At 39.0% G+C, this 20,152-nt stretch overlaps 3 protein-coding genes across 8 annotated transcripts; 2 read left to right on the forward strand and 1 right to left on the reverse strand.

Annotated features, from left to right (window-relative positions):
* Positions 1–1,022: 1,022 nt before the first annotated feature.
* On the reverse strand, positions 1,023–4,825 carry LOC111804708 (Pentatricopeptide repeat (PPR) superfamily protein). 3 transcript variants are annotated; one of them, XM_023689465.2, is made up of 3 exons: positions 4,453–4,825; positions 4,264–4,304; positions 1,023–4,162 (listed from the first exon to the last, which is right to left on the reverse strand). In XM_023689465.2, exon 3 carries the CDS (start codon positions 4,106–4,108, stop codon positions 1,379–1,381), a length of 2,730 nt encoding a protein of 909 aa, XP_023545233.2. In that variant the 5' UTR covers positions 4,109–4,162; positions 4,264–4,304; positions 4,453–4,825; the 3' UTR covers positions 1,023–1,378. The 3 variants fall into 3 exon arrangements, with proteins under 3 accessions (XP_023545233.2, XP_086984684.1, XP_086984685.1); XM_087128558.1 differs by having other exon boundaries at positions 1,023–4,304; XM_087128559.1 differs by lacking the exon at positions 4,453–4,825 and having other exon boundaries at positions 4,264–4,323.
* A 5,978-nt stretch (positions 4,826–10,803) lies between these two features.
* LOC111804730 (putative L-cysteine desulfhydrase, chloroplastic) lies at positions 10,804–14,030 on the forward strand. 3 transcript variants are annotated; one of them, XR_002816564.2, is made up of 3 exons: positions 10,804–12,373; positions 13,422–13,536; positions 13,656–14,030. XR_002816564.2 is itself a non-coding variant. In XM_023689501.2 (2 exons), exon 1 carries the CDS (start codon positions 10,995–10,997, stop codon positions 12,360–12,362), a length of 1,368 nt encoding a protein of 455 aa, XP_023545269.2. In that variant the 5' UTR covers positions 10,807–10,994; the 3' UTR covers positions 12,363–12,373; positions 13,656–14,030. The 3 variants fall into 3 exon arrangements, 1 of the variants encoding a protein (XP_023545269.2); XR_002816565.2 differs by having other exon boundaries at positions 13,441–13,536; XM_023689501.2 differs by lacking the exon at positions 13,422–13,536 and having other exon boundaries at positions 10,807–12,373.
* A 988-nt stretch (positions 14,031–15,018) lies between these two features.
* Positions 15,019–18,912, forward strand: LOC111804746 (nuclear envelope-associated protein 2). Of its 2 annotated transcripts, none has more exons than XM_087128096.1 (6): positions 15,019–15,397; positions 15,685–15,943; positions 16,046–16,149; positions 17,578–18,066; positions 18,136–18,237; positions 18,386–18,912. In XM_087128096.1, exons 2-6 carry the CDS (start codon positions 15,781–15,783, stop codon positions 18,557–18,559), a joined length of 1,032 nt encoding a protein of 343 aa, XP_086984222.1. In that variant the 5' UTR covers positions 15,019–15,397; positions 15,685–15,780; the 3' UTR covers positions 18,560–18,912. The 2 variants fall into 2 exon arrangements, with proteins under 2 accessions (XP_086984222.1, XP_086984223.1); XM_087128097.1 differs by having other exon boundaries at positions 15,026–15,397; positions 17,578–18,039.
* Positions 18,913–20,152: the final 1,240 nt, after the last annotated feature.

The raw sequence follows: 20,152 nt of genomic DNA on the forward strand, positions 1-20,152 counted from the left end.
TACCTGCACAACAAACCATCTTATTTCAGCCTACAGTTCAGGATATTGCCATTTCTCAAAAGCGCAAGGAATTAATTTCTAAAGAATAGCTAGAGAATTATTTGGAAAGACACAACACACCATGAGGAAGCTTCATAATTAATTGGATCAATTTTTTTCCTCACCAAGATCTTGCTTGCCTTGGGAAAAATGTTGATTCCTTTCCATCCATAAACCCAAAAGGAAAGCTTTAACCCGGTGACCTATAATTGTCTTCCCCTATAATCTGTGACAACAAAGAAGATAATACAATTTAGTTTTAGCATTCAAATTAAAACCCCATGAGCAAGAGCAATCAAACACTGAAGCTTAGCCTCCCTATATGTTCTGTGGAAGACTTGAAGATTAATGAGAAAACTAATGATGAAGATCCTCTCCCGTCTCGATATGAAACATACAGGAACGGGTTTCAACGTCCATACGAAACATCTACTCTGTACTATATCACAACCATTATCTAAATTCTAATATCTTTTCCCTCCTCCTCGGCGAAGTCGGCATGCCTTCTATCAACTCCTAGTACTTCACAATATTCATTTACATTCACATATTTCATCTCTTTAGGAAGACAATATCCTGAATGAAGATAAACAGTCACAAGAACTTTAAAGTCAAAAACCATAGTTAAGTTGAATTAAAGGATAGTTGACGACAAAAAAAAAACATGTATGATCAATTGTATTCCAACAAATCACCCAAAATCATGAGATAAAGTAATAACACAAATAATCACAGAAAATGGGGATATTAACATGAGCTGGAACGTAAGAGGAAGATTACCTGCACAACCATGTCATCTACTGAAAACAAAAGACCTTCGAGCACCAACAGAACGAGCGGCAGTCTGTGTTGAGAGAGCTCAACTGATCATCCTAACTATCAATGAGCGTTCACGAGTAAACATATCGAGTTTGTTTCTGTTAGCATTCTGAGTAAACATAGAGTTCAAATGCTTATTCACACAATTCCCTCAAATGCATTGATGAAGCATTAAATTGATGGCATGTGACTTGTTACTCATCTAGCAAATAGCTTACAAAAATTACGATGGGGTCACGAAATCAAAATTACAACAAATCATTATCATTTAAAAAAAGAGTAAGAATTATTTCAAACTGTAGAAATGATTGGATTGGAAACTACGATCTCTTTTACTAGACAATCTTCTACCCTACTTATTCCATGAAATACTAAGCCAAGAAATGCTTTGATGCTTGGCTGGATAAAATCTTCAGGGCTTTCCACTCTTCATTGAACAAAATAGAATAATATTTCGCAGAAGGGGGACAATAGTGCTAAATTTTCTGTAGATCATGGCATCTTGTCAAACACTGTTGGATTAAATAAATGCTTTAGTACACTCCGTCGGAGTGAATCCTTTTCGATACATTACTTCCAGCAATCTCTTAGCTTCTGACGTCCTCCCATGTTTGAAAAGAGCATGAACCAATATATCATAAGTCCATCTATTCGGCACATATCCTTTCTCACACAATCGATTGAATAACTCAAATGCTTGTTGCAGGTCATTTGCACTTAGCCTCCTCAATAATAGGTTGTACGTGTAGATGTCAAGTGGGAAGCACTTGGCAATGGCTTCTTCCAAGTTCTTAATAGACTGGCTTACTCTAATATGGCCAGAAAATGCCCCAATTAGCAGGCCGAGCATAGAACTTCGGGAAGTCTCCACTTGCCCCTCTCTTGAACTAACCCAGGCTTCATAGAGTTTTTGAGTCTTCAATGAACTATATAGAAGTGTATTACCAAGAAAGGATGTAATTGGACGCCCAACTTTATCTAGATCGTTTATAAGATTTACCACCAAATCGTATCTTTCATTATGACATAAATGCTTGGCCAGCTCCTCGTAGCATTCAATACTAGGTATTACACCCCTATCCCTCATGTCCCTCAAAACATCAAGTGCAACATCAGCTTTATTGGCTTTGCATAGACCGACAACCATGACGTTGGATATTTTCCTTCCAATAGTTCGTGTCTGATACAAATCGCTTACAAAATTCAAAGCATCAGAAATGCGTTCACTATGTAAGTAGGACTTTAACAAAAGAATGTCGGAACTTAAATTGGGTCGGATTCCACTTCTCAACATCATCTGATATACTTCTCTAGCAAGCTCAGGCTTTTTTGCAAGTGCAGCTCCATAAATGAAGTTATTGTACACCTCAGGACTGGGCTCTTGACGAGATAACTGTAACTCAAGCAGGTTAAAGAATTGTTTTTCCATATTCTCCATTTCATTAAGACAGTGAATAACTGATCTAAATATTTTCCTAGTTGGATTGTGACCCTTTTCCTGCATCTCAATGAGTAGTCTTGCAGAGATATCGCCCCTCCTTAACTTGTTAAAACCATCTATCAAAACAAAATAAGTGCTCTTTATAGCTACTACATTTATTCTATTAAGCTCACCATGAATCAAATAGCCGTCTTCAACTCTCTTAGCCTTGCATAAAGCAGATATAAACTTATCATATGTGGAACCACTGGGCATAAAGTTCCTCTCTAAGGAAAAAATAACCAACTCCTTCATCTTATCAAGCTTTCCCTCTCGACATAAAGCATCTGCAAGTATAGAAAATGTCTTTTTTCCCGGAAAGTAACCTTGATCTATGGAGTGTTTCAAGATGTGGTATGCTTCATCAGTGCTTCCATCTCCACATAAAGTATTGACCAAATAGTTATATGCCATACTATTGGGGGAAAGCCTATATTCTGATCTTGAGTTGTATAAATCAAGTGCAACATCCACCATCCCAGCTTTGCAGAGGAAACACATGGCAGCATTCATAGTAACTTTATCCGGGGAAATATGTTCCTCCATCATTTCTGTAAGCAAGTCAAACACCTCCTGAAGCCGGTTATCTCTGAGAAGTCTATGAATCAACATATTATAACGAAAGACATCAGGAATGTAACTTTCATCTGACTTTCTGCTATATAAGAACTGTAGAGCTCTCTCCAGCTTCCCAGCCCTAATAAGTTCTGTTATCCACACACCATACACATGATCCATTGAAACTAATTCTAAGTCTCTAAACTCTTCAACCAACTTCCATGCCCGCTCAAAGTTTCCACTTTTGCAAAGTGCACTAACAAGAAAACCCAGCATACGTCCATTCAGTCCTTTTCCACTACCTACCAAGTCATGCAAGAAGGTTTCTGCCTCATCCAACTGACTCTGCTTGCAGAAATTTTTTAGCATTAAGTAATGTGTGATCTCATTCACAAATCCCCTCAGAGTAATCTGCTTGACAATAACATGCACTGCATCAAAGCAATTCTCCTCAACAAGAGAATTCAAAAGAACATGGTAGGCAAAAGAATCGAGATCAAGGCCTTGAAAGCGCATTTTACCAAACAGCTGAAGAGCAAAAATGGGTTTACCAGCAACAGCATAACCCATCACCAACGTATTGTAAAAACGAGCCTTATGGACAAATTTCTGCTGCACGTAGTTTTCAAGGAAATCAAACATGAGGGACATGAGCTTGGCCTTGGACAGAATCTTAAAGATGGCAACGAATGTGGCACGTGTATGGAAGAATCCCGGTTGGTGTCCTGCCCAGTCAAAGAACTTGAGGCAAGACAGAACATCCTTGGAGCCATAACGCAGGACATCTAAGACAAATAACTCATTGAGACGAAGGCCAAGACTAGAAAGAGCTAGATCAGCAGTGGAATGACCATATGGCATTTCTTGGTCATCTCTAGCCATTTGGAGGATTTGGAAGATTTGATCATACAAAGCGTTGCTTCCAGATTTGAACCACTCCTTAAAGGACAAGGCTACTTCCTGAGTGACCATCCAATCTGCCCCTGCTGCTGCTGTCGAGCTTGTACCAACTCCCGTGGACATCCAAGGGGAAAACATAGGAACAATCCTGTTTCCATTATCACTAATTCCAGCAACAGACGAAAAGGAATATAAATTAGGACACGGTGAGGAAGATCCAAGAGCTTCATTGAAGATATCCTTAAATGAGGATACAAAAATCCCAGTTTTGGTTTTAGATTCGACTCTGGCAACACGCTGTAGCAAAATCATGGTTAATTACACGACTTAATCATATCTCTCCAGTGAAATTGAGAAGACCCTGCCCTGCAGACAAATAAGTATTTCATATTGTCTCCTTCATTAAGCCGGCTAGTTCTACAATAAAATCTGAGAAGTAACTCTTCTAAAATTCATATCCAACTCACTTCACATCAATTTCAACTTCATTGCAGAAAGAACTAAAGACCTGTTAAAGAATCAAACAGAAAACAATTGCCTCACTAAAGCATTTGATAGCATATCCCAAATGAAAATAAATACATAAAATCAAGGAAAATACTGGGTAAGAAAATGAACACAAAATTTACTTATCAAAATCAGAATATCAGTCTTACGAGTGAAGAAGGAGATAACTGGAACTAGGTTTCCAAGTCGAATTGAGAAACACTGATTCGATTCGATTCGGTTCGGTTCGGGCTTTTGGTGGGTTATTCATCTCCTCTTCCTTCCCAGTTCTTCATCTACCTCACGAAAAGCCCTCATTTGTTCTTCGTTCCGCCAAACTGGTTTAACTGAAGAGAGGATGAATAAGTGAATTAGTTTTGGGCAAAGAGAGCGGCGGATGGTAGACGGCTGAACTGAAGAGAGAATGGTGGAGGTAGTGGGCGACGGCGATGGCGACTGTGGCGGCGATGGCGAGAGAGAGAGAACGAGGGGGATACGGAACTGGGGCGCCGGGATGTCGAAGGGTGCGAAGAAAAAAAAAAAAAAATAGGCCATAAAGAAAACTATTGAAAATTAATTTGGAGTTGAAAAAAAAAAAATTAAAATTTTCGAGTGTAACATTACCACCAATTTCTGTCTTGGTTTGTTCCGGAACCACATCTTGCTAGGAAAGGTACCGTTCTAATACCATTTGTAATCCCGTGTCTAGGATTTGAATCAGGATTCAGTATATAATGTCTCCGACATTCCCGTGCGACATGAGCACGTTACTTACTCCTTACTTCTAAGAGTGAAGACTATCCTCGCAGACCAACACAACTTCTTCTAGCATGTTTTGTCACTCGCATGGATTCAAGAACAATTCCTCACTCTGATGTAATCTCTCGTACTTAGAATTAGGCACGTGATGGCTTCGATATTTATCTGTATCCCTGTAGTATGACTACATTATCTACTTATCGAAAATTATTTCAAAGAGTGAAGACTATCCTTACAAACCATATACCAATATGGATCCTTTTCCGAGGTGTTCATGTGTTGAATTGGATTGAGTTGGAAGAATCTTTTGAACCAACCTAAAATATTTCGAATTGGTCGGGTTGGTGATCCGAGTAACTCGAATAGAATTCACAACCTAACTCAATCCAGGTTCAATTGGGTTGTCGGATTTGTTTAAATTATTTAAAAAAATCTTATTTATTCAAACATCCACAAGTCAGATCATATCACTAACATCAATTACAAATGTCAAATATTCGTAATTTTTATAATAATCTTAAAAGTTGGGTTGAATTGTAACCCTATTTTCCAACCCGACCAAAAAAGGTCAATTTGCGAACCGACCCAAATTTTTTATTTTCCAAAAAGTCAACCCAAACCTCCAACCTAACTTTTATTGTTTAGTTGTGTAGTTTGGATTGATCGAGTTGTCAGGTCATATGAACCCCTAGTTTTTTTTTTTTTAATATGTTTTGTTATCACTCACATGCTTTCTAAGAAAATTCTCGACATACCACTTTGGGCCACTGAACAAGAGCACCTTCGGTTCAATTTTTTAAAAACATTTTTTGACTATCATATTTTTATAATTACTCTCTTTTAGATGTGGTATCGGTTCATTCATATACCTGTCCTTTGCTCATACGTCACAACTAAGAATTTTACCTACATTTTATGTGTTACAACTATATTACTACAATTAAATAACGGTATTTAGTCGTTTGTTTGAAATTAAAAAAAATAAATAAATAAACTCAAGCAAACTGTTGGGTTGACTGGATCCGTCACGAATTGGAAGATTGTTGGGTTGATAAACTCAAGCAAACTGTTGGGTTGACCGGATCAGTCTCTAATTGGAAGATTGTTGGGTTGACTGGATCGGAAGATTGTTGGGTTGACTGGATCAGTCCAATGAGAGATTGTTGGGATACGGAGCCAGTCATTGGAAGATTGTTGGGTTGACTATATCAGTCTCCAAGTGGAGATTGTTGGGATATGGAGCCAGTCTCACAAAGATTGTTGGGTTGACTGGATCAGTCTCCGATTGTTGGGATACGAGCCTGGTCACTAGATATCTGAAACATATTTGGTAAAGATGTGATAGAGAAGATTGTTAGGGTTGACTGGATCAGTCTCCTAGATTGTTGGGATACGGACCTGGTCACTAGATATTTGGAACATATTTGATGTGATAGAGAAGATTGTTGGGGTTGACTGATCAGTCTCCAACGGTGAGATTGTTGGGATAGGTCACTAGATATTTGGAACATATTTGGTAAAGATCTGATAGAGAAGATTATTGGGTTGACTGGATCCGTCTCCAACTGGGTGAGATTGTTGGGATATGGAGCCTAATCACTAGAGATAGATATTTGGTAAAGATTTGATATTGTCGGATTATATCTCATTTTAAATCTTTGTAAGTTATATTTAGTAAATTAAAACCATATATATATACCCGATTAGCCAGCTCTTACCGTTGTATTTTCTCTCTCCTATTTTTTTTTTTTTTGTTCATCTTGATCGAGTGTGCGTTGTTGAGCGATTCTAACAATTGGTATCAGAGCTAACAACGAGTATCGATCCTGAAATGAATAGTATAGTTAATAAGAAGAAGGTACAAAATGGTGTGAATAAGAACGACAATACTTTATAATTAGAGCAAAAAGAATAAAAGAGAGCAAAAGGAGCACAAAATTCCATTTCTTCAAGACTAAGAATCTTCAGCTATCAACCATTGATTTAATATGACTCGAAATGGAACAAATGTGTAATTGGTCACGGTCAAATGAGTATTTTAAACTCGAGAGCCCGAATCAATATAAAAAATCAGAGAATAATCTTTCTAAGATTCGTTATCAACTTCACGGTTTTAAAACGTGTCTGCTAGGGAGAGGTTTTCACACCCTTATAAGAAATATTTCGTTCCCCTCTCCGACCAACGTGGGATCTCACAATCCCCCCCCCCCCTCCAAATTGTATCAGAGCTAGTCACCGAGCAGTGCGAGGCACTAGTTGGAGTAGGGCTAGACCCTCTCCATAGTAAACGCATTTTAAAACTATGAGGTTGACGACGATACGTAACGGGCCAAAGCGGACAGTATCTACTAAGAGTGGGCTTATAATTTTTTTTTTTTTTATAACATTACTAAATTTGGAGAATAACCTCGATTACACGTTTATAGTATACGTGTGAGCATTCCGAGTTAGGTTTGTTTGAAAATATTCGAGCTTTAAATCTAAAGAAACCAAAATAGACATAAAGGGGAAATGAATTATAATCACTCAATGTGAAAGAAGTTGTCCAAAGAATTAGGTCATGTCTTATTAGTCTTGTCTAATTTAGGTCTAGCCATAGCTTTGCTTTGTTACGACGTGTTCGGTTTGTGTCGGGTTAGATTCAACTTCAAAAATTCCTATGGTTTTCGTATTTTTTCTATTTTTAAATTTGAAACCGAGCTTGATTTTCTAAAATATTAGTAAAAAGCACGAATAATATGATATTATCGATTTTGATTTTAAGCTCACATTGTTTAGAACGAACATTAGCTTAAAGCACGAGCTCGTTGTTACTTTCTAATTTATTTTTTTTAATATTTTATTTGTCTTGCATTTAAATTACGAACCTAAACTATATTAGAAAAAGAGAATATAAAAGTTTATTATCTCAAAATCGAGAGTTCAATCCTTCACCTTATAACGGTTGAACTCAAATTTTTTTTTATAGGTGTGCGTAACCCAAAAATCGAGCGGTGGGTTCATTATTATCTCAAAACTATACCCTAAATTGCATAACCCGAAATTCGATCCGTAAGTTCATTATTATCTCAAAACTATACCCTAAATTGCATAACCCGAAATTCGATCCGTAAGTTCATTATTATCTCAAAACTATACCATAAATTGCATAACCCGAAATTCGATCCGTAAGTTCATTATTATCTCAAAACTATACCCTAAATTGCATAACCCGAAATTCGAACGGTAGGTTCATTATTATTTCAAAACTAAACCCTAAATTGCATAACCCAAAATTCGATCCGTAAGTTCATTTTTATCTCAAAACTATACCCTAAATTGCATAACCCTAAATTCGAACGGTAGGTTCATTATTATCTCAAAATTATACCCTAAATTGCATAACCCGAATTTCGAACGGTACGTTCATTATTATCTCAAAACTAAACCCTAAATTGCATAACCCGAGATTCGATCCATAAGTTCATTTTTATCTCAAAACTAAACCCGAAATTTCATAACTCGATTAATACAACCCATTGAAACCATTTACATTTTAAAGACATTAATACAAGATTAATTATAGTTAATAAGAGTTTAATTATATAGCTTTAAGGATTTGGGTTGCGTTACATATTAAGTAATATACTTGGAAGGATGCATTCACTATACACTTAGAACTAGCTGAAAGGTTTGGAGTGAGCTTGTCATTCGGCTACGGAGTAGCGGATTTGATAATGGATCCTATCGATGTAAGCTTTGGCTTTTCTATCGATGCCAGGCTCGGCCACCCAGTGTCGACCTTTGTCGTCATCACTCGGCCATACCTTTCGTGTATCTTCCATTGTGATCGCATCGTCGTCCCTCCTCTTTCTACGGGCTCGAGACTTGAACAAGGTGGAGATCGAGAACCAGCATGAGGGTGACTTCGGCTTTCGTCTCTCGTCGTTGGATGATGCCATGGCTAGCTAGCTAGGGCTTGAAGATATAAGAAGAGGGGTTGGTTGTTTGAGGGAGAAAGAAGGGTTTATATAGGAGAAAAGGAGAGGAGGGTTTTGGAGTTTTGTATAATGGAAATTGAGAATATATTCTTTGAGCAAATTTAAAGACGTCGTTAATAATTCATCAACCTCGATTCGATTCAGACCCCATAATTGTTGAACGAAAAACAAATACAATATGCACCGTGAGTCGAAAATTACTCTTCTTCAGTAGAGTAATCAAGAATGATTATAAAAATATACTCAGTAAGTACCTACCTGTGGGCTCTAAATCATAACTGACATTGAGCTAAATACCCCGACTTTATGCTGCAGGCTCCTAGTGGTTCCTAGTTCGTTCATCTAACTTAACACCATACGTGCTCATGGTTGGACTAATCACGACCCTAATCTACCTTAGAGTGCATCTACTCCTTTGGACTTAGTATGGTTTCTAGGTTGAACTATATACGTCTTATTCACTCCTTATACCATCATTCTTGTGTATCCCGAGTCTGTGAGATACGACCACATTCATAATCTAGAATCCAACACTAGTGGCCTCAAAGGATATTAGAATTCTAGAGTCGACCATCACCAGTTTTTCATCTACAAAGGGTCAGGTGAAAAATCTTAATGGGTCCATATTGTTAACGTTAAGTTGTAGGATCCGTAAACCTCGTGCTCGCCATTTACTAAGTATCCATGTGGTTTGTCGTCCGTGATGCCTGCCTTATCTTTTCTTCTTCATCCTCCTAATTAAGGATGTATTATGGTAACACATACCCCTTAAATAGTGAGGAGGTAGAAATGACTATTTTACCCCTTCGAGATTGACTTTGACCGTTTTTTTTTTCTCTTTACAACAAACTAAACGGGTACCTTGACCTAAACTACACGTATGTATATGTGTCGGCCTCCATCTTAAACTTATTTTAAAATATTTAAAATTTGAATGGAAAAGGCAAAAATAGGCATAAACTTTATGGTGGGAAATTGAATTATAGTCACTCAATTGACTGACCTAATTTATGTCTTCCAACATCTTTGCTTTATTACAATATGTGTGGTTTTTGTCGGTAGGATTCAACCATAAAATTGTCTCTTTTTAACTTCTTTTCATTTTAAAAATAAAAACATGTTTTTTAAAATTATTTAAACGTGACAAAAATTATGAATGGAACAAAAAAAAAAAAAAAAAATGAGCATTATAAAAAAAAAAAAGTTCTCTACTTGTACGTGGGTGGAGGTGATAAAAGGACAAAGTCGGAGACGGAAATTACATTCTAGTTGCCGCCCCTTCTCTCCATCTAATCGAGAAATCCTCTTGTCACCTGGGTCATGGACGACATCTCTAGTTGTACGTGGGTAGAGATGATAAAAGTACAAAGACGGTGACAAAAAATATAATTCAGTCGCCATCCCATTTATCTAACAGTGAAATAATGTTCTCTACTCTCTTTGTCTCTCGTCTTATCAAGAAATCTTCGTCACCTGGGCCATGGACGACATCTCTAGTTGTACGTGGATGAAGATGATAAAAGGACAAAAGCAGTAACGAACAATATAATCTGGTCGCCGCCTCATTTATCTAACTGTGAAAGAATGTCCCCTACTCTCTCTTTCTCTCCGTTTAATCAAGAAATCCTCGTCACTTAGGCTATAGACGACATGTCTAGAGGTACGCGGGTGGAGATGATAAAAGGACAAAGTCTAAAACTGCCCACTTGACTAGTTTACTCTGATGATAATGGAGGATGCCAATATGTCTCTCCATTTGTCTTTCCGTTGTAGCACTATGCCACCCCACTTGTCCTAAACCTTCACTATTTTACTCATCATTCGCCTTAACGTTTTCCCTTCTCCGCAAAGCCCTCCTCTTAACGCATTTCTCCCTAATTCTCATCGACCCATTTCGCCATTTTCTCATTTTCTTTCAATTTCACCATCACCCATCACTCTTAAACCCTAAATTCTCCGACCCATCTCCTCCAATGGCTTCCCACTGTGAAACAAACCACCCCCACACGGATTCTACGCCGCATCTCAACGGCGAGGCCAATACCCACTTGCCCAAAAAGCCAAAAATCTCATCAACTTCCATTTCAGAGTCCGAAATTCAATCCGAATTCGCCCACCACGACCCTTCCGTTGCTCGGATCAACAACGGAAGCTTCGGCTGTTGCCCTTCTTCTGTCATCTCTGCTCAACAACAATGGCAGCTCAAGTTCCTTCGCCAGCCGGATCGCTTCTACTTCAACGACCTCAAGAAAGGGATTCTTGAATCAAGAACCATCATCAAAAACCTCATCAATGCCGAGCATATCGATGAAGTTTCTATAGTCGATAATGCCACCACTGCCGCTGCTATCGTTCTTCAGAAAATCGCTAGGGATTTCAACGAGGGGAGATTCGAGAAGGGTGATGCGGCTGTTATGCTACACTATGCATATGGTGCTGTGAAGAAATCAATAGAGGCGTATGTTTCTCGAGCTGGTGGGTATGTAATTGAGGTACAATTGCCTTTTCCTGTTAAATCTAATGATGAAATTATATGTGAATTTCGCAAGGCGTTAGAGAGAGGTAAGGCTAATGGTAGGAAGGTTCGTTTGGCTGTGATTGATCATATTACATCGATGCCTTGTGTGGTTATACCTGTTAAGGAGCTGGTTAAGATTTGTAGGGAAGAGGGTGTTGACCAAGTTTTTGTTGATGCTGCTCATGCTATTGGGTGTACTGATATTGATATGCAAGACATTGGTGCTGATTATTACACTAGTAATTTGCATAAGTGGTTCTTTTGTCCACCTTCAATTGCTTTCTTGTATTCTAGGAGGTCCCCTGGTCATTCTGATTTGCATCATCCTGTTGTTTCTCACGAGTATGGTAATGGGTTGGCTATAGAAAGTGCTTGGATTGGAACGAGGGATTATAGCGCTCAGTTGGTCGTGCCTTCGGTTTTGAATTTTGTTAATAGGTTTGAAGATGGGATTAAGGGAATCAAAAAACGTAACCATGAGGTTGTTGTTAAGATGGGAGAGATGTTAGTAGAAGCATGGAAGACTCATCTCGGCTGCCCACCGAGTATGTGTGCAAGTATGATCATGGTGGGGTTGCCTTCTTGCTTAGGTATCTCGAGTGAGTCTGATACTCTGAAGTTGAGAACGCATTTGCGGGAAGAGTTTAGAGTTGAAGTCCCGATATATTATCGTGCTCCGAGAAAGGGGGAAACTGCGATTGTAACAGGGTATGCACGAATTTCACATCAAGTGTACAACAAATTTGAAGATTACGTTAAGTTTAGAGACGCAATCAATGAACTTGTGCGAGACGGCTTCACCTGCTCTCAACTCTCCAAATGAGGATGGAGGAGGTATGGTTTCTATCGCTTCGTTGAATCTGGTTTGTGTAGTTTAAACGGTTTTTATTACTTGGGATCGTATAAGGTAAAAAGAGAAATTGAAGTTCTGTTCATATGCAACGAGTGTCAGCAAAGACGCTAGACCTTAAAGGGGGGTGGATTGTGAGATCCCACATCAGTTGGGGAGGAGAACGAAGCATTCTTTTATAAGGGTGTGGAAACATTTTCCTGGAAAACGCGTTTTAAAAATCTTGAAGAGAAACCCGAAAGGGAAAGCCCAAAGATGACAATATCTGCTTGTGGTGAGTTTGGGCTATTACAGGTAGACTATACGATCAATGACTACCCTTCTGTAGCTTACATCATCATCCTTATATACCTTTATTGTCTAACGTGCTTATAATTTGCTTCGGTGTTAGGAGCCCAATAAGCTCCTTTAATTTCATTGACGTTTTATTTCATTCATCAATGAAATTGTTTCTGTTCTCAAAGTACTACGTCACAAAATGATCCATGGGAGTCCCCACCCGTCCCTTCTAACCTTACTCTGTAACCCCCTCTTCCCATTTTCTCATCCTTTGTCTTTTCTCATGGATGTGTGAAGCCGACTTGTGGCTTATGGTTACTTATGTCAGCTTGTGTAATAGCCCAAACCCACCGCTAGTAGATATTGTTCGCTATGTCCCGTTACATATCGTCGTTAGCCTTACGGTTTTAAAACGCGTTTAGAGAGGTTTCAAAGGTTTCTTTTAACACAGATATTAGCTTTGTGATTCATATTTTGCAAATAGAAACTGCTTTTGATTAGATGACCTGTAATATATATTATATTAGGACTATTGTGTACAGGCCCATGATCTTATGAAGGACAACTTTAGCTATTATAAAAAAACAGACAACCTCTGAGGACAGAGAGAATAAAAACAGGAACATAACCTTTTAAGCTTAGTCAACCTAACATGTTTTATTCGACATTTTTCGGGCGGAGCCCCTCGATGCTGAATTAGTGCCTTTAAATTATATTTCATGTAGTATCTTTCTGAATAGTTACATTAAACAGTGTTGCATCTTTGGTTCAGCATTCGGGTCAGCGTCGATGTCGTGATAAAGTTTCTTGTGTATTTGATTCTTCGACTGATAAAAAGAAATATTTCTGCTTTCGATCGTGTAAGATGGTATATAAACTTGCTCCTTTGAGGTCTTTTCGAAATGCATGAACATTCATATCTTTCGGTTTGGCTATTTCTCTATGCTGATCATATAAATAAGTAGTTTTCGATATCTGTATATACAGCAAGGCTTATGAAAGCAGCTCGTGACGGTTCTCTTCTACTGCGTAGCCATGGTTTCGGTACCATGAGCACACCCCCGAAACACTTCAGAAATAAAGTCCTAGAGAAGAACTTAACCTGTGTATCAGTCTTCATGATAAGGATAGTACTTGTACATATTTGAATCTCGTGCTTTTGACTCTTAACTATCGATTGAAGTAGCGTCTTCGTCGTCCCAGGAAAAGCCATATAATGTAGGCTAGACTGGATTGTAACTTTAGGAGTTGTCGAGCTATGGAGTTTTCGTGCAGCGAGCGGTTTCTGTATCCTCCATCTAAAATGACTACAGATTTTGATGAATTGCAGTTTCTAATAAATCTAATTCCCTTACATTTCCAGCTGATGTTGTGGTTTCTCATGTTTTAGTTATTGAGATTATCTCAATGCTTTTGTTCAGTGGCTGTTCTTATCTCTGTGTTCACATTTGAGCAATGAATTCTGAGACTGTTGAAAGAAGATTATATCAACTGAGGTTATATATATGTATGTATATGTATGTATAGATTCCTACTTGATTCCTATTTGGGCGGCTGTAGGACGGACGGGGGCCTATAAGTGGTAGAGTTGGGTGGGGGTGGTACCGCTCACATTGTGGCCAACCTTCCTAACCGTGTGCAGGCTGGGCTTAGAACACGTGAAACTCATCACTACGGGCGTTTAAGACCACAACATGTTACACGAAGGCGTCGTGCCTGTAAGTGGTAGAGTTGGGTGAGTGGTACTGCTCACATTCTGGCCAACCTTCCCAACCGCACGCTGGCTGGGCTTAGAGCGCGTGAAACTGATCACTACGGGCGTTAAGACCACAACATGTTACACGAAGGTGTCGCTTTCTCTGTAATCTTATCACATAGCAGCCCACTTAGAAGAGCCACTCGCTCTGTTGTGTTGACATATAATATAATCTCTAGCCTGCCTAATGGTCAGGTGAATCTAAGTTCTCTTTCGGTCAACTAGAGTATTGGGGTTTCATCCTTGCTAATCCAAGAGCGCTCATGTTTACTCGAAGCCTTAACCTAGGGATACCTCAAAGATTCAACAAGCACAACCTTTGAGTAGATGTTAAAGATTATATATCTGTGTTAATCAGGCTACGCTCCATTTGAAGCACGATTGTCGACTAATTGATGTCTATTTGGTCTACGAACACGAGTTTGGATATATATATATATATATATTTTTTTTTTAAAATATATATTTATATTAATTTTTAAGATATTTCAAACTCTAGGTTTGGAATTTTGCCGCGCTTCCACACTCAATTCAAACTCACGAACCACACAAATCTCAGCTTTGGATTCGTCAATTTACCCGAACCCGAGGCTCGAGAGTTTTCAAACCCCGAACCTCAATCCACCCATTTGCTCAGCTGTCGGCCTCTTCTGTCCGCCGTTCAATTCCAGCCCCAATATTGACAAAAAGTTATTTCAAATCCTTCCAATTCGAGTAACCCAATTAATGAATTCAAATCGCCACCGGAAGTCCACATCCCCTCCGTCCGCAAAGCCTAAGATCGTCAAAAGGGCCATTGAATCAGTAATATCTTAATCCTTAATCCTACTCCACAAGTGTCAACAACAACAAGAACAATCCACCACTTGGCTACTGCTGCTTCTTCTTCTTCAACTAGACGTCAAAAGAGCCACTGGATCGTTTTGTCTTTCGATTACAACTCTTGCGATCTCTCATTTCCACTTCAAAAATGGTGATCTAACTATCTCTTTTCTCTGTAATCTCGATTCATCTCTCGATTTCTGATTATGGGTTAGATTTTTAAGGAGAAAAATCGTTGTGGGGTTGTGGATATTCATATTCTCTTGATCTTTGACTGATTTTCTGGACCGAATTTTCCCGAGAAAATTCTGGGTTTGTGTTATAGAATGTAGTTGAAAATGGGTTTCAAAGCTCTGTTGATAATTTGAATGAATTCACGAGTTTCAATCATTTATTTCTTTACTCTGTTTTGAAATTACTGCCTTCTCCCACATGCAGATGCTTCATTTTAGGTTTCACAAAGCAACCTCATGAGACCGCTGATCTTGAAAGCCAAATTTCTTCACGCCATTGGAACAGAATCTTGTTCTCTCGATGTCTGTTCAAGAGGTTGATCCATTGCTGAAGGATTTGAATGAGAGGAAGCAGAGCTTCAGGCGAAATGTGGTATCGTTGGCGGCGGAGTTGAAGGAGGCTCGAAGCCGCCTTTCATCTCAGGAAGAATCGTTTGCTAAAGAGGCCCAAACAAGGCAGGCATGTGATTTTGGATGATTTGGGATTCTTGGGCACCTTTTTTTTTCTATCATATTGTTTATCTTTCAAGCTTTTGAGTGATTTTTTGAGCTGTTTTTGCAGGAAGCAGAGACTAAGGCTAAGAATATGGAACAAGCAATTGAGAGATTGCATGTTGAATTGGAAGAGAGGGATGAACAGCTCAAGGCTTCTGCAAATTCTGCCACCAAGGTTCCATTCCCAACTCTGTTTCTTACTGGAATTTTCATGATTAATTATTGGTTTAGGTTATCATACTCTGCTTGTGATTGCTTTACTTTTCTCTATCTGGCTATAAAGTTCCCAAAAAGCTACACATCTTAGTCTCCTCTTCGTGAATGCCTTCTCTGTTTTGCTCCTTTCTTTTTCAATGTGAGGAAAGCTGGAAAAAGTACTGTGTTGTTACTTTAATTGTTATTTCCCTCCCATTACTTGAATTCAAATAATTGTTTGATTTGAATATGCTGTTGGTTGGTAGGAGGGAAAATGAAGGCAAAGTTTAAATGAATCTATAAATTACTATTTGTTAATACTTAAGAAAAGCGATGGAATTAGAGTCAGACACCGGGCGGTATGCTAGCGAGGACGTTGGGTTTTTAAGGGGATGGATTGTGAGAACGCACATTGGTTGGAGAGGGGAATGAAACATTCCTTATAAGGGTGTGGAAACCTCTCCCTAATAGACACGTTTTAAAACCTTGAGGGAAAGTCCGAAAGGGAAAGCCCAAAGAGGACAATATTTGCTAGCGGTGGGCTTAAGTTGTTACATATGGTATTAGTGCTAGGCACTGGGCGGGGTTCCAGTGAGGACGCTGGGCTCCCAATGGGGGTGGATTGCGAGATCTCACATCGGTTGGAGGGGGAACAAAACATTTCTTATAAGGGTGTGGAAACCTCTCCCTAACAGACGCGTTTTAAAACCTTGAGGGGAAGCTCGAAAGAGAAAGCCCAAAAGAGGACAATATATGCTAGTGGTGGGCCTGGGTTGTTACAAATGGTATTAGAGCCAAGCACTGAGCGGTGTTCCAGTGAAGACGCTGGGCTCCCAAGGGAGGTGGATTGCAAGATCTCACATCGGTTGGAGGGGGAACAAAACATTTCTTATAAGGGTGTGGAACTTCTCCCTAACAAACCCGTTTTAAAACCTTAAGAGGAAGCCCGAAAGAGAAAGCCCAAAGATGACAATATATGCTAGTGGTGGGTCTGGGTTGTGTTACAAATGGTATTAGAGCCAGACATCGGGTGGTGTGCCAGCGAGGACGCTAGTCCCCAAGGGGGGTGGTTTTGTGAGATCTCACCTCGGTTGGAGAGGGAAACAAAACATTCCTTATAAGGGTGTGAAAACCTCTCCTTAACAGACGCGTTTTAAAACCTTGATGGTCAACCCAAAAGGGAAAGCCGAAAGAAGACAATATCTGCTAGTGGTGGGCTTGGGCTGTTACAGTTTCTTTCCCCATCTGATAGCTGCAGAACCGTTTTGTTCGTTTTTTCATTTTTCATGATGGTTTCATAGTAAATCCAATTCCTTTGCTTTTAAGGATTTATAGAAAAGGGGTCTGATGAAATCCATCATTATGTTCTTTAGAATGATGTATGTAACCAATTCTTTGTCGAATACAGTATCTCCATGAGTTGGATGGACTAAGACTACGGCTCGCCGCCGCTCAAGCAACTGCCGATGCAAGTGCAGCATCAGCTCGATCTGCACAGAACCAATGTGTAGCGCTTTTGAAGGAATTGGACGAAAAGAACACGTCTATAAAAGAACACGAAGATCGTGTGAAAAGGTTAGAAGAACAACTCGACAACCTACAGAAAGATCTCCAAGCAAGGGAATCTTCTCAGAAGCAGCTGAAAGATGAAGTGACGAGAGTCGAGCACGATATTACCGAAGCTCTCGCCAAATCCGGTGTGAGCAAGGATTGTGAATTGAGGAAGATATTAGATGAAGTTTCCCCCAGAAATGTGGAGAAGATCAACAAGCTGTTGATTGCAAAAGATGAAGAGATAACAAAACTCAAAAATGAAATCAAAATGATGTCTTCTCATTGGAAGCTTAAAACCAAGGAGTTGGAGTCACAAGTATGCATACTTCTTTGGCTATACCGTGTACGGTATACTTCCTCGTACCATACCGCTTTCGTATTCGTTTATATATTTTGATTTTCTTATCAACAGTTAGAGAAACAACGACGAGCTGACCACGAGCTGAAAAAGAGGGTGTTAAAGCTAGAGTTCTGTCTACAAGAAGCTCGCACTCAAACACGGAAACTTCAAAGAGTAAACACTAAACTTGCTTAGAATTTGATGGTTTATTAGCTTTAGTGTAGACAAGACTCATAGTCGATAAAACGTTCTTTTTCGACCCACCTGCCTTTTTGGACCCACGTGTTATAGATGAAACTAAACTACATTTGGTTCGTAACAGATCGGGGATCGACGGGAGAAAGCCATTAAGGAACTGAGGGATCAGTTGGCAGCAAAACAAGGAGGAGCCGGTCCTGCAACGGATGGTGAAAAACAAAACTTCTGGGAATCCTCAGGGTTCAAGGTCGTGGTTTCGATGTCGATGTTGATATTGGTAGTATTTTCGAAGCGATGAAGTAAGTCGTTAGAATGTATAGTCTTAGCTCTAGGAAAAGGTAGAGGAATGACCACTAAACTAAATGAGGCCACCAAGCATGTAGCTCAATCAAATTAGGTGGCTTGTAGGCTTAGTGAGGCCACATTAGGTGTGATGTTCCATGCTTTATGTCTATAACACTTACCTCTCCAATAGGCTACCAACTCATTGTGACCACTCATAGCTAGTTGTTCACAAATTCCTCCTACAACATCATGATTAGCTTGAAACCACCCCTTTCTTTCCTACCAAATCACCGAGCTCGATGATTATACGAGTTGTTATAATTGCATTATTTGAAATATCACTCCGAGCCATTACTCTTTCAAGCATACATGATTAATGTTATAACACTGATAAGGATAGGATTTCATAGTCGAGATGGTTACATCAAGTCTAGTCAACATTACATCTATTTGAACGTAGTAGTACACACCTTTATTTTGTTGTAGCCTTTTGAACGTGAATTATAGAACTTTATAACCACAATAGATGTTAACCAAGACATCGGTCGAAAAGAGCATCTGTGCTTTCTTTAGCAAATGTCTAAATTTCTTCGCAATTCTATATAGTTTAGATTGCATGTTTAGAATCATTTAAGCTTGACATAATCAATCTTTATTGTAAAGTGATTTGAATCTCAATCAAGTGTTGTTGCCTTTAAATATTTGATCAATAAGGTAATCTGAATTTTACTTTTCCTTGGAATGATTCCTTATCATCAGGGTTAAGTGTTCTTACCTTTTCTTTCGTCAATGACTAAGTTTCTTTGCAATTCTATATAGTTTATGTTGCGTGTTTAGAATCATTTAAGCTTGACATGAACGATCTTACTTGTGGAGTGATTCAAATCTCAAACAAGTGTTCTTGCCTTGATATATCTGATCAATAAGATAATCATAACCATAGAAATCCTCGACTCGAACAACTAAATTAGGGGCTTAGAAAAATGATATATAGAAGGTATGGGTTAGTGGTGGTGGTGATGGAGACATTAGGAAAGAGAGAGTACAAAAGACTATTGTGATATCAAATCACTCTACATTAATAATCTTTGGTGTAAGGCATCACCAAATTCAATGTCCCTTTCAAATAGTTGCATGAATGAATGATTTAAATTGAAGAACAAGGCATTTCATTGTGCAAAATGGGACACAATTAGACATCCACCAACCATATCCCTTCCCTGATTTTAAGTATTAACTACTAACCCTTATGGATTACCAATACCACCACCTAAACCTTTGCTATGCACTTGAAGACTACCCGCTTAATTCGAACACTTCTAGATCCTCCACGACGACTATAACCGCTCAGGCTTACCACTAGTAGATACTGTCATCTCAAGGTTTTCCTTTCGGGCTTTCCCTTAAGATTTTTAAGATACCTCTTCTAAGAAGAGGTTTCCACACCCTTATAAAGAATGTTTTGTTTCTCTCTCCAACCGATGTGGGATCTCACAACGACGCTGTTGATGCTTTGTCCTGTTACATATCGCCGTCAGACTCACTGTTTTAAAACGTGTATACTAAGAGAGGTTGCCACACCCTTATAAAGAATGTTTTGTTCTCC

The sequence above is a fragment of the Cucurbita pepo genome, chromosome 11 (assembly GCF_057944985.1).
Source record: "Cucurbita pepo subsp. pepo isolate OVF chromosome 11, ASM5794498v1, whole genome shotgun sequence".
Classification (NCBI taxonomy): Eukaryota; Viridiplantae; Streptophyta; class Magnoliopsida; order Cucurbitales; family Cucurbitaceae; genus Cucurbita; species Cucurbita pepo.